General features: G+C 36.5%; 1 protein-coding gene across 5 annotated transcripts in view; it reads left to right on the top strand.

Annotated features, from left to right (window-relative positions):
• qtrt2 (queuine tRNA-ribosyltransferase accessory subunit 2) overlaps positions 1-15,167 on the top strand; it is a 52,570-nt gene that overhangs the window by 23,116 nt on the left and 14,287 nt on the right. For 3 of the 5 annotated variants that reach the window (XM_069890015.1, XM_069890011.1, XM_069890012.1), the window contains exons 6-8: positions 733-932; positions 5,530-5,681; positions 6,944-7,051. In XM_069890015.1, the coding sequence (XP_069746116.1) occupies positions 733-932; positions 5,530-5,681; positions 6,944-7,051 (460 nt within the window). The remainder of the gene's footprint in view (positions 1-732; positions 933-5,529; positions 5,682-6,943; positions 7,052-15,167) is intronic. The other 2 variants (XM_069890013.1, XM_069890014.1) reach the window with 2 other exon arrangements.

A 15,167-nucleotide genomic window follows, 5' to 3' on the forward strand; every position in this document is an offset into this window, starting at 1 on the left:
ATTGACTCGTATGTGCACAATTTCATAACTCCAAAGGAAATGGGCCAATGACAATTTTTCTCAAGCAAAATATTTCAGTGATAATTGAGTCTAAAGCAGTGGTTCTTAACCATTTTTTCTCACTAATATACCACTTTCAGTAATCCTTTACTAATCACAGAGCACCTATGGCACAGGGATTGCGAGTGGAAAGAAAAAGTTTGAAAACCTCTGCTTTCAAGTGATCAAATTAATGTTGGAATACTTAATGGAACTATTGAACAAAATTGTGCATGATAAATTGTCATACAATTAATTAACAATTTATATGGGGAGAAGGCAGGTAGGTGGAGTTGGGTCATCAATTAGATCAGCCGTGATCTTATTGAATGGCGGAGCAGGCTCGATGGGCCATTTTTGGCCTACTCCTGTTCCTACTTCCTATGTTCCTATAAACATTTTAAATGTAGAGATACAGCATAGGTAACAGGTCCTTCTGGCCCACAAGTCCGTGCTGTACAAATACCCCAATTAAACTTCAAGCATTGTGTATTTTGAAGTGAAGAAGGAAACCTCAGCCCTCTGAGGAAACCCACACAGATATGGGGAGAATGTACAAACTCCTTTTGGACAACACCAGATTTGAACCCGGGTCACTGGTGCTATTAATAGCATTGTGCTAACCACTACACTAACTGTGATGCCCTCACTGTGCCACCCGAAACCATTATGATGAGTTTGTTTGGTGTTCAGGTGCTGAAGAACACGGAGATTGTAGGAGTAGTAGAAGGAGGAGACATTCTTGAGGAGAGGCTGAGGTCTGTTAGAGAAACCATGAAGCGGCCAGTTGGAGGTTTCCTATTGGATGGTTTTCAGGGAGATACCATGCCAGATGATGTAAAACTGAATTTGATCTCCTCGGTTACAGAAGAATTGCCTGAAGACAAACCAAGGTAGGGGACTCAATAAAATATGTCTGCTGTAATGCCTTGTTAAACCTGTCTCTTCTGTCGCTACTTTGCTGTTGCATCTGTGACAATTAGTAATAACAAATACTTATTGCCCTATCATCATTCAGAAAACAAGGAATTTTGGTCAAATTCAAATCATTAAATGTCACATCCATTTTGAATCTGAAAACTCAGTTGTGTGTTGATCCATTTCATTGTTTAATCTATAAGGTGCCACTTTGAAATTAGACGTATTGTAGGAAATTTCCACAGGTCAATAACAACTTGCATTCATAAAGCATCTTCATTCCAAATGAAGATGCGGGCTAAGAGCATTGTACTGAGAATAAACCCTGAAAGGAGATCACCAGAATCTTAGTCAAAGATTTTGAGAGTGTATCTCAAAGGAGAAGATCAGCTGTAAGGTTAAGGGAAAGACTTACAAAATTTGGGGAACTGAAGGCATTTTTTTGAATGTTGAATGGTGCAGATAGTATGACTGGAAGTGATTGATATTATAGGAAAGGTCAAAGGGATGGTTGGATTTGACAGCACTTTTAATCTCAAGGCATTTGCTAATTGAAAGATAATGTTAGAATTAAGTAAACCCATTACAGATTCTGAGATCAATAATACTATTTCCTCACTGAATTCGGGGAAAGCACCAGGTCCTGTTGGATATTCTGTGGAATTTTATAAAGCTTTTTCTTCTACTCTCTCTCCCTGGCTTATTAAGATGTTTGATGAATCTATCACATTGGGTAAACTACCACAATCATTTTATAGAGCTACGATTTCTCTAATCTTGAAAAAAAATAAAGACCCGACCGAATGTTCTTCTTATAGACCAATTTATTTGTTGAATGTTGATTCTAAGATCTTCTCTAAAATTCTAGCGACAAGGCTAGAGAAGATATTACCATATATTATCTGTGAAGACCAGACTGGATTCATTAAAAATCGTTATTCTTCCTTTAATATTAGAAGATTGATGAATATTATTTACACCCCTTCACATAAGTCCTCAGAATGTGTTATTTCATTAGATGCTGAGAAGGCCTTCGATAGAGTAGAATGGCCTTATTTATTTACAGTTCTTGAAAAATTTAATTTTAGTCCAATATTTATATCTTGGATTAAACTTCTTTATAATTCCCCAGTTGCCTCAGTTTTTACTAATACCCAAAGATCGCCATATTTTCGATTATTTCGGGGCACCAGGCAAGGGTGCCCCCTTAGCCCTTTATTATTTAACTTAGCTTTAGAACCTTTGGCAATTGCTATCAGAGAAGCACCTAATATTACTGGTATTATTCGTTGCAGGGATATTCATAAAGTATCACTATATGCAGATGATTTATTGCTATATATTTCCAATCCTGAAAATTCTATTCCTGCAGTTTTATCTTTATTAGCCCAATTTAGTAATTTTTCGGGATATAAACTGAACTTAAATAAAAGTGAATTATTCCCTTTTAATGGATGGGTTCCTATTTATGATAGTTTGCCTTTTAAAATAGCTAGAGACTATTTTATATATTTAGGGATTAAGATTACTAAAAAACATAAAGATTTGTTTAGGACTAATTTTTTCCCTCTATTGGACCTGATCGGTAGTTTACTTACCAATTGGTCACCATTATCCCTATCTATGATAGGCCGAATTAATGCTATTAAGATGATGATCTTACCTAAATTTTTATATATATTCCAAGCTCTACCTATTTTTGTTCCTAAATCTTCTTTTGATAAGGTCGATTCTAAATTGTCTTCATATATCTGGCAAAACAAGAATCCTAGATTGGGAAAAAAATATTTACAGAAATCTAAACTGGAGGGAGGATTGGCATTACCCAACTTTAGAATTTATTATTGGGCAATTAATATTAGTTACTTAAGGTATTGGTTGAATTATTCAGAATTATCTCTAAATCCCCATTGGGTAAATTTAGAAATTAAACTGGTACAAAATTTCTCAATTAGTTCTATTTTGGGAGCTGCTCTCCCTTTTACTCTTACTAAACTATATAAACTAATTGATAATCCAATGGCTAAACATACACTACATATATGGTTTCAATTCCGGAGATTTTTTGGCCTAAGTCATTTTATCTTGGAAACCCCTATTGTACTAAATTTCTTTTTTCATCCCTCTCTAATTGATCAAGCTTATTTACTCTGGAAAGTTAAAGGTATAACATGCTTTTCGGATTTATTCTTGGATAACTCTTTCATGTCATTTGAACAATTATCCATGAAATATGATTTACCTAGATCTCATTTCTTTCGATATTTGCAGATTAGGAGTTTCTTAGTTTCGACTTTACCCTCTTTTCCCAATCGGGAGACTACGACCGTTTTAGAGGATATACTATATTCAAAATTCCCTCCAAAAGGTGTGATATCTAAATTATATAATATAATTACAAAAATAAATTCTGGGACTTTTGGAAAGTTTAAAAATGATTGGGAAAGAGAACTCAACCTTCATATTTCCAATGAAAATTGGAATAAAATTCTGCGACTGGTAAACTCCTCTTCTCTATGTGCAAAACATTCACTGATACAGTTTAAAGTTGTTCATAGAGCTCATATGTCTAAAGATAAACTCCATCGTTTTTATTTTCATATCGATCCTATATGTGATAAATGTCAATTGGAAATAGCTTCCCTTACACATATGTTTTGGTCCTGTCCCTCTTTACAGAATTATTGGAAGGAAATTTTTTCCATTATATCTACCGTTTTGAATATTGATTTACAACCACATCCCATTACTGCAATTTTTGGATTACCTATGATAGATTTGACTTATTTATCTCTTCCTGCGGATCGTATGATTGCTTTTCTTACACTAATGGCTAGAAGATCTATACTATTGAATTGGAAAGAGGTTAATCCTCCCACTGTTTTCCAATGGCTTACCCAAACTATACTATGTTTAAATTTAGAGAAAATTAGAAACTCTGTCTATGAATCCCCTTCTAAGTTTGAGTTAACCTGGCGACCATTTATTCAATATTTTCATTTGTGGTGAGTTGATCTGGCTCTGTTTTCTTTTTATGATTATGTATGATAATTGGGCTGTTAGATGAGATCGGAGTGATCGGCGTGATTTAGCTATATCGGTAGGTTTTTTTTTAAAGTTTTTAATTCAGATTTGTTTTTTCTTCCTTTTTGGGGTTTTTTTTTCTCTCTTTTTTTTAATATATTTTTATTAATTATATCATTTTTTTTAGAGATAGTTCATACTCTAAACTGATCTAATTTTTTTTTATGATATATTTTTATTCTGCAATATTATTGTTTAATATCTCTGTATTAATTCGTTATTTACTCTGTATTTTTCATATCTCTTTGAACTGTATGTGTTTATAAATTATAATAATAATAAAAAGATTGGAAAAGAAAGAAAAGAAAGATAATGTACAGTTCAAACACTGTGGTTATGACAGTGGTCAGAGTTTGGTTTCAATTAGGACAGACCCAGCAAACCTTTTCATGATCTCAACAAGAGGGTAGCCAGGAGTTGATTGGAGATCTTAAATCTAGAGATAAAATACCTGTGGATGAGGGTTTCATCAGAAAACCATATGAGGGAAGGTAACAGAGAGGGAAATAGGCTGTCTTAAAATGATGGTATGGATATTTCCTCTGAAGCCCTCTCGAGAGTCAGGGATATCTGGTTATGTCTTTAGATGATTGTAGGGAATAGGATGTAGTGGCTGGGAAGGAAATGGTGATTGTAGCACAGATTGAGGCACATAAATTCCCCCTCTCCTGTGTGCCAACAACCCTGGAGATACTGCTGTGACATTTCATGCTATCCACGTTTCCTCATGGAGATGGGCTTTTTTAATAGGAAGCTACACAAGGTACACAAGATCTTGACCCAAACTAATGATTTCAGATGTTTATGATTGATAGAAAGAAAATGAAAACATGCTGCAAATTATTTGGACTCCATTCATTGTTCTTTGTATGAGGATTTATTAGGTTGGTGGTCATTTAGTATAATGGATGGAATTTTTTTAAAATCAAACCCATGAGACCATGGATTATATGAAATTTATTGTTGAACTGTTTTAATCAGTGGTTTTCAAACTGCCCCCTTAAACTCACATTCCACCTTAAGTAATCCCTATGCCATGTGCTCTGTGATTGGTAAGGGATTGCTTAATGTGAGTGGGAAGGGAAGGTTAAGAACCACTGCTCTTGACCCAATTGTTATTAAAATATTTTGCTTGAAAGTCAATTAGGTACGATTAAAACAGTGGTTTTCAACCTTTTTCTTTCCACCCACCTACCAATTTAAGCAGTCCCTTACTAATCACAGCACTTATGGCATAGGGATTACTTAGAGTGGAATGTGAGTTTAGGGGGGTAGTTTGAAAACCACTGGTCTAAAGATGAATTGTGAGCAAAGTTAATGTAAAATTGGATATCTATCATTTAACACTGGAGCACCTTCCAGAATTAGATCAACAACATGATGCCTTCAGACCAGCTGAGCAATTCTAACATTTGTTTTAACCATTAATTGCTTCATTGTTTTACCTTCTAATACCTGTCCTCCTTTCTCTTTCTCCACTAATGCAAGGTTGATCCATGGGATTGGAAAGCCAGATGAAGTGTTGGAATGTATATCAAGAGGAGTGGATCTGTTTGAGGGTTTCTTTCCTTATCAGGTGACTGAGCAAGGAAGAGCTCTGTCATTTAATTTTAAATATAAAGTGGACCCAGAGACTGAAGGTATTAGTTCGAGAATGCCTTTCTTCTATTTATGCTGTTTGCATAAACATGGCACAGAACACTAACAATGCACAGTTTTGATCCCTTACTTGCAAAAGGATATCTTGGCATTAGAGGCAGTCCAATAGAAATTAATTAGCCTAATTCCTGTCAAGAGTAGCTAAAGAAGTTAGATCTTTGTTCTTTAGAATTTAGGAGGATAGAAGTGAACTTGTTGAAATATATTCAATCCTGAGTGGGTAATGAAGGGAAGATGTTGAGATGTTTCTACTGACAGAAATATTTCAAATGGGGGGGATGTGGTTCTTAGATTGAGGGGCAATCATTTTTTTAAGGATATCTTTTCACAAAAGGTTGTTAATCTCTGGAACTCTCTACCCGAGAGGGTTATGAAGACAAAGCATTTGTGGTATTTAAAGATGAAGCAGATTATTTTCTTGAAGAGCAGGGAATTGACTGGCACTAAGAAAGAAATGAGCCCTGGAGCAGATCAGCCATGATCAGATTGAACAGCGGCAGGTTTGAGGCGCTAGGTTGCCTATTCCTGCTTAAAGGCCCTTGTGCTTGTTGACCCCTGCAGCCAAATCTATACTCCGGTCAATGCTTTTGAGTTTCATCTCCTTCCACCATCCTATCCACAGAAGGTCTTTACTGACCAATGAAATATTTTCTTACTTCTTTCTGCACTCTACCAGCCCAAGTCGTATTTTTAAAAATTTTAGAGATAAAGCAAGGTGTCAGGCCCTTCTGGCCCATGACTCATGCTGCCCAAATAAACCTAATTAACCTATAACCCTGTATATCTTTGGATTGTGGGAGGAAACTCGAGCTCCTAAGGAAAACTCAACTGCTTACAGACAGCCTGCTGCCTTCCTTGCGTGAGTTCACTACCCCTTCTCTCCCAACAAATGGCCTTTTACCACATCACTCTAAATGTTTCCATCATCTTCTATTCTGATTTTTTTGTTTTGCTTTGCTTACTATCCCAAGAGAGGAACTTTTAATGTGGTCAAATGCTTCTGAAAAGAATGAGATTTCCTTCAATTCCTCATCTTGATACTTTTGTTCAAATTAAATGGTTATAGATTGCCACGATCTCTTTGAAAATTATTCTTTGATTACGAATAACAAGTGTAAATTTAAATTGGTTCTGATCTGGACTTCTAAAATATGAGATGAAAGTTCAGAAATCGGGCATCAAAGCACCAACATCAATCTATTGTACTAAATACCCCACGATCAATCACTTTGTATCTCACCAGAAGAAAAGAGTCTTGTGGTGCCTTTTCACCAGGTACAAGGCCAGCAGCTTATATCTTCATGTACTATGATGACCAATAAACAATATGAGGATAATCATGTTCTTGCAAGTAAGTCAGCAATAACTCAAACTTTGAACTGTAATTTTGAGTAATTATTGAATTGGTGTAAGCATTTAATTTAGTCTTTTAATTTACTTTAATTTTTAAACAAGCATATTTTTGTTTATTAGTTTTTTAATATTTTGAAATGTTTATGTCAGAAACATTCCATTTATTTGAGACTATTCTGCCTGGTAGCATAAAGATGCATCCAGTGAGTTTGATTCTTGGTAGAGCAGTATTTATAACAATTTTAAATATTGTGAAACATAATGGTCCACAATTTCTTCCAATTGGTGGCTCGCTCCTGCCTAACCCACTTTTTAAAAGGTCTCCTAAAATAACTAGTGGGAAGCTCCATCAGATTTTCAGAAACCCTTCGACAACGAGTTATGTCAGGCAGAACTTAAAAGCAGTTGCAATGTTTCTGACATTCACAAACATTCCAAACTCTTTTAAAAAAAAACATACTGAATTTTTAATATATTTTAATTGTAAAAATTAAAATGAATTAAGTATTTACATAAGCCAAATTAAATAAAGATATTGTAAATTACTTGCAACTCACCTTTCTGCTACACACGTCCTTCTGCATTGAAATAACTGATACTGCTGCAGGTCCAGTGTAATACACAAAAATGCAGTAGCAACTCAGCAAGGTCACGCAGCATCCACACAAAGCAAAGGTTAACCAACATCTTGGGCTTGAGCCTTCATCAAGATACAAGCAAAAAACAGAAAACAGACCCCTGAATAAAAAGGTTGGGGAAAGGTGAATTGAAGAGAGGAATGAGAAGGGAGTGGATCCAGGTGGGAAGTTCGACGAGAAAAACGCTAACTGATGGGGGAAGAAATGGGATAGAGAGCTGAAGGAAAGTAGACAGGGATAGAGAAAGAGTGAGTCTTGGTGGAGGGGTTTAATGGAAACTGGAGGTTGATGTTAATGACATCTGCTTGGAGAGTGCCCAGATGGAATATATAGTGTTGTTCCTCCAATTTGCGGATGGCCACAGGTTAGCAGTGCATGAGGCCATGGGTAGATATGTCGGTGTGGGAATGGTCTGTGGAATTAAAATGGTTAGGCACTGGGAGGTCCCTATTATTGCAGCAGACAGAGCAAAGGTGCTCAACGAAACTGTCTCCCAGTCTGCGTGCAGTCTATCCAATGTAGAGGTGGCCACATCTGGAGAAATGGATGCAGTAAATAATCCTGTAGATTCACAAGTGAAGTGTTGCATTGTGTGCGTTACTGTTCAGGAAAGTTGAGGCAGGGTTGTAGGCGCTTTCAAGCTGCCTTGTAAAATGGGGTGAACCAGGCAATTTGCCCAGTTAGTGCCCCACTCACAAGGCAGCCTGAAAGGATCTGACCCAGTCAGCGGGCTCCAAAGTCAAGCAGGTCCCTGCCCTACCTCGAAGGTAGTCAGGGAACCCAGTAAAAATTAGCTAGGTCACGTCCACCAGCGGTTTGAAAATAAAAATGGCCGACCCAGTTACTCCTGTGATGTCAGCGCTTGCACCCTGGCATCACAGTGAAACCTCAGCTGAAGTGTCTGCTGTGAATGGGGGAGAAAGGGGTCACTGTCATGGGGAGGAGGGGGAACCACAATTTGGGGGAGAGGTTGCTGCTGTGGGGGGGGATGCTGCAATTGGCGGGGAGAGAGGGGTCGCTGCAATCGGCAGGCACAGGGGTTAGTTGACGTGGAGTGGGAGGGAATGCGATTGACAGTGGGGGGTGACTGACAACTGGTGTGGGGGGTGGGGGAGACTGACCGCCGATAGTTTGATGTGTCACCTACTGAGCCATTGCGGGGACGTGATCCCCCTTAAATAGCCATGGGGGTCGATTTTCACGCCCCCCAACTTGAAAGCCCAGTAATTGCACCTGGGTCCCTGGAAGGCTACCCAGATCTTGCACCCTTGGGGGTGCGAGATAACATTTCAGTTTTTTTTATAAATCCATACTCCTTCAATTTGGATAATATGTCAGATGATGAAGAGCTGAAGGAAGATCTTATTGAACTGTGCACAAATCATGTTCTTGAAATGCAGTTTGAAAGCAAAACTTTGGAACAATATTGGTGTTCGACAATGGACATGTTTCCAAGACTTTGTGAAAAAGCACGAACTGTGCTCATCCAATTCGCGACGACATACGAGTCTGGATTTAGTGCCCTTTTGTCAATCAAGACAAAATCTAGAAATCGCTTGGGTGCACAGGCAGACATGCAAATTGCTGTCAGCAACAAAGTGCCATGTTTTGAAAAACTCAGGCAATAAGCAGGAATAAAGGAGTCATTAAATTTAAATTGGCTTATGAACATTAGTTCAATTTTTTGCATGGATGAAAATTTAATTTAATTTTTTGTAGGGTTTATGCAACTTTTAATTTGTTGTAATATTTTTTTCTTTTCCATACGTTTCATTTCTGTTTATATATTATTAAAATTGATTATACAAATTTGTTTTGATCACCTTCACCTTTATTCTTTTTTTAAAATTTTTGTTATTTTTCACTGTGAACCATATCAATCAAATTACATACAAACATTTCCCTCTTAAATATACACAGTGGCATTTTCTCCCCTTTTTACCCCCTACCTTCCCTTCCCCCTTCCCACCCCCCTCCAAACCCATTAAACGTTCAACATAAACAACACAATAAAACCATTGAACAATATCATCACACAAAATAAACAAGAAAATTGTGTCATCTAATTTTATACACTGGATCAAGTCATTTTGTCTTCTTATCATTCTATCATTTTAGGGGGTGTAGGTCTGAGGCAAGCCTTCTCTGTTTTGTTCCATGTACAGTTCCCAAATTTGTTCAAATAATGTGACTTTATTTTTTAAATTATGTTATTTTTTTCCAATGGAATACATTTATTCATTTCCATGTACCATTGCTGTACTCTCAGGCTCTCTTCTGATTTCCAAGTTGACATTATACATTTTTTTGCTACAGCTAAGGCTATCATAATAAATCTTTTTTTGTGCTTCATCCAGTTTGAGGCCTAATTCTTTACTTCTTACATTTCTTAGAAGAAAGATCTTTGGATTTCTTGGTATGTTGTTGTTTGTGATTTTATTTAATATTTGATTTAGATCTTCCCAAAACTTTTTCACTTTCTCACATGCCCAAATTGCATGTACTGTTGTTCCCATTTCCTTCTTACAGCGAAAACATCTATCTGATCATGTTGGATCTCAATTTTTTAACTTTTGGGGGCGTGATGTATAACCTGTGTAACCAATTATACTGTATCATGCATCACCTTGTGTTTATTATATTCTTCATAGTTCCAGAACATAATTTTTCACATGTTTCATTTTTTATCTTTATGTTTAAATCCTTTTCCCATTTTTATTTGGGTTTATAGCTTATTTCATCATTTTCCATCTCTTGCAGCTTAATGTACATGTTCGTTATAAATCTTTTTTATTATCATTGTTTCTGTAATCACATATTCAAAGCTGCTTCCTTCTGGTAATCTCAGTCTGTTTCCCAATTTATCCTTTGAGTAGACTTTCAGTTGATGGTATGCAAACATGAATTATTCCATATTTGTACTTCATTTGTTCAAATGTTAATAAATTATTTCCCAAAAAACAATTTTCTATTCTTTTAATTCCTTTTCTGACCCATTCTCTAAAGGAAAGATTATCTATTGTAAAAGGGATTTGCTGATTTTGTGTCAATAATAATTTTGGTAGTTGGTAATTTGTTTTTTTTTCCTTTTTACGTGAATCTTCTTCCATATATTGAGTAAATTATGCAGTACTGGTGACCTTTTATATTGCACCAGCTTTTCATCCCACTTATAAAGTATATGTTTCGGAAACTTCTCCCGTTTTATCTAGCTCTATCTTAGTCCAATCTGGTTTTTCCCTTGTCTGATAAATACCTTAATTGTGCTGCTCTATAATAATTTTTAAAGTTTGGTAACTGCAAACCAGCTTGGTTATACCACTCTGTTAATTTATCTAATGCTATCCTCGGTTTCCCCCCTTTCCATAAAAATTTCCTTATTATTCTCTTTAGTTCATTGAATAATTTCTCTGTTAAGGGAATTGGTAACGATTGAAATAAGTATTGCATCCTTGGGAAGATATTCATTTTAATGCAATTTACCCTCCCTATCAACGTTAGTGGTAATTCTTTCCAATTTTCTAAGTCTTCCTGCAATTTCTTTATCAGTGGCTGATAATTTAATTTGTACAAGTGGCTTAAATTATTATCTAATCTAATACCTAGGTATCAAATTGCTTGTGTTTGGCACTTAAATGGTGATTCTTTTTTAAATTCTGTATAATCCGCATTACTCATTGGCATCGCTTCACTTTTATTTGCGTTGATCTTGTACCCCAATATTTCTGCATATTCCTTCAATTTCTTATATAGTTCTTTTATTGATATTTCTGGTTCTGTTAAGTATACTATGATGTCATCTGTAAATAAACTTATTTTATACTCCTTCTCCTTTATTTTTATTCCTTTTATTTTATTTTCTGTTCTTATCAGTTCTGCCAATGGTTCTATTGCTAAAGCGAACTGTGAGAGAGATAATGGACATCCCTGCCTAGTTGACCTACTTAATTTAAATTGGTTCGATACATATCCACATACTGTCACCTTCGCCAGTGGTCCATTGTATAATGCTTTAATCCAATTAATATATTTTTCTGGTAGATTGAACCTCTATAATTCTTTGAATAAATAATTCCATTCTACTCTGTCAAAGACTTTTTCTGCGTCTAAAGCAAGAGCCGCTGTTGGCATCTTATTTCCTTGAACTGCATGAATTAAATTAATAAATTTACAGACATTATCCGGCATGATAACCTGGCAAGTTTTATGTTTCTTCTCTCTGGTTCATTACTTCCAGGAGAGGAGGAATTAATAACTCTTTAAATGTTTTATAGAATTCTATTGGGAATCCATCCTCTCCAAGCGTTTTATTGTTCGGCAGCTTTTTTAATATATATCCTGTACTTCTTCTATTTCAAATGGTTTTATCAGTTTGCTTTGCTCCTCTTGCAATTTTGGCAGTTCAATTTTAGCTAAAAACTCTTCTATTTTATCATCTTTCCCCTCATTCTCAGTTTGGTATAATTGCTCATAAAATTCCTTAAAGTTCTCATTAATCTCCATTGGATTATATGTAATTTGTTTGTCCTTTTTCCTTGATGCCAATACAACTCTTTTAGCTTTTTCTGTTTTAAGTTGCCAGGCTAATATTTTGTGTGTTTTTTCTCCTAGCTCATAGCACTTTTGCTTTATTTTCATTATGTTCTTCTTCACCTTATACTTTTGTAATGTTTCGTATTTTATTTTTTTGTCCGCCAATTCTCTTCTTTTTGTTATATCGTCCCTTGTTGCTAGTTATTTTTCTGTACTTACTATCTCCCTTTCCAACTGTTCTATTTCCCGATTGTAGCCTTCACCTTTATTCTTAAATAAATTATTATTTTAAGTGGCGTGAGAACATATTAAAATTTTTTAGGGGTGCAGGGCATAAAAAAGGTTGGGAACCACTGCTTTAAATAGACAGGCTAATCTTGTCAGTAGATTAATAAATGCTATATTTGATTGTAGAACACTTCTATTGTTAATACCTCAACCACTTTAATGGTGAAAGTGCTCATGATATAACAAAACATCTAAATCTATTTACATCTCTTGAACTTTGTTTTAACGAATATAATTAAATCAATTAATCAATAAAAATCCATGGCATCAAAATGAGTTGCATTAATGAGATTACTTGTTATTAAGGGAAGGTACTAGACTGAGGACAACACGCACAAAGGATCAAACCATCTACTGCGATAATTGATATAAAATATTTTTTTATTTTTCTAAATTGGCTTCTCCCTTCCTCCTGTCCACTGCCAGAAAATACTTTCCTGAGTTGAGAGATCAAGCATTTACTATTGTGGGCTTTTCATCCGCCTGCTTCATATCTCTTCCACTGCATACTCCCAGCTTTGCCCTGCCCTGAGCTGATGTGCTCATATCAGCACTTGCCAAAATCAATTTGTGGATCATGATCAGAACCCTCATTTTCTTCCTCCAACCAAGTCCAGACTGTGCCTAATGATAACATCTACCATCCTTCAGCATAAACAGAAATTATACCTGGGTATCTGTGGCTGTTAGGTAGAGAGTTAAAAAGAAGGACCGCAAAGGGAGTAATCTCGGGATTAGTGCCTGTGCCACGCAACAGTGAGAGCAGGAATAGAATGAGATGGAGGATGAATGCATGGCTGAAGGGGTGGAGCAAAGGGCAGAGATTCAAGTTTGTGGATCACTGGAACCATTTTTGGGGTAGGTGTGACCTGTACAAAAAGGATGGATTGTACTTGAACCCCAGGAGGACCAGGATTCTGGCGGGGACGTTTGCTAGGGTTACTCAGGAGACTTTAAACTAGAATAGCTGGGGGGAGGGAACCAAATAAAGGAGAACAGCAAGGAGAAGGTTAGAGTGCAATCAGAGAAAGCTTGTAGACAGTGTTTGAGGGGGGAAAGGCAGGTGATAGAAAAGGGGGGATGCTCTATATGAAGATGGACAGAGGTCAATTGCAAAAGATCATAAGAGAGCTGTTGGTAAAGATAGGGGCCTACAGGAAGTAAAAAGTGGGAAATCTCTAAAATGTATATATTTTAATGCTAGGAGCATTGTAAGGAAGGTGGATGAGCTGAAGGTATGGATTGAAACTTGGAAGTATGACGTGGTAGCAATTAGTTAAACATGGTTACAGGAGGGATGTGACTGGCAGCTAAATATTCCTGGATTTAGTTGCTTTAGGTGTGATAGAACTGAGGGGGCAAGAGGGGGTGGGGTTGCACTTCTTGTTAGAGAAAATATTACAGTGGTGCTTTGGTGCGATAGAATAGAAGGCTCGTTCAGGGAGGCTATTTGGGTGGAATTGAGGAATGGGAAAGGGGAAGTTACAATTATAGGGATGTATTATAGACCACCGAATGGGGAACATGAATTAGAGGAACAAATTAGTAGGGAGATAGTAGATATTTGTAATAAGCATAGGGTAGTGATTGTGGAGGATTTTAATTTTCCGACTATTGATTGGGAAACCCATTCCGTGAAAGGGCTAGATGGATTGGAGTTTGTAAAATGTGTGCAGGATAGCTTTTTACATCAATACGTGGAGGTACCAACTAGAGAGGAGCTGTTTTGGATTTACTGTTTGGGAATGAGATGGGTCAGGTGACAGAGGTATGTGTGGGCGAGCACTTGGTGTCCAGTGATCATAGTGCCATTAGCTTCAAGGTAATTATGGAAAAGGATAGGTTTTTGAGTGGGGAAAAGCTAGGTTTGAGGAGATGCAAAAGGATTTACAAGGGGTGGATTGGGACATTTTGTTTTCTGGGAAGGATATAATAGAGAAATGGAGGGTCTTTTAAATGAGAGGTTTTAAGAGTACAAAATCTTTATAAACCTGTTAGGTTGAAAGGTCAGGTCAAAAGTTTGAGAGAGCCATGGTTCTCAATGGATATTGGAAACTTGGTTTGAAAAAAGAGGGAGTACTGCAATAAATATAAGAAATGGGAAAAAAAGGAGATGTTTGGGTACTATATTGAATGTAAAAAGTATCTTAAGAAATAAATTAGAAAAGCTAAAAGAAGGTATGAGGTGGCTAGCAAGCAGGGTGTAAATAAATCCAAAGGGTTTCTACAAATATGTAAATAGCAAAAGGAAAGTGAGAGACAAAATTGGTCCAATAGAGAATCAGAAAGGACAAATGTGTGTGGAGCCAAAAGAGATGGGGGAAGGTCTTGAACAATTTATTTTCCTCAGTATTTACTGAGGAGAAGGATATTGAACTGTCCAGGGTAAAGGAAGAGCAAAGGAGGTATATATGGAGACTATAGTGATTAAGAAAGAGGTAGGACTGGAGCTTTTGAAACATATAAAGGTGAATAAGTTTCCAGGTCCTGACAGGATTTTCCCCAGGACCTTGAGAGAAGTTAGTGAGAAAATAGTGGAGGCTCAGGCAGTGATTTTTCAAATGTCCTTAGAGACGGGTATAGTGCCGGAGGATTGGCGTGTTGCGCATGTGGTTCCTTTGTTTAAAAAGTGTTCGAGGAGCAAGCCTAGCAATT

Source organism: Narcine bancroftii, chromosome 7 (assembly GCF_036971445.1).
Source record: "Narcine bancroftii isolate sNarBan1 chromosome 7, sNarBan1.hap1, whole genome shotgun sequence".
Taxonomy (NCBI): Eukaryota; Metazoa; Chordata; class Chondrichthyes; order Torpediniformes; family Narcinidae; genus Narcine; species Narcine bancroftii.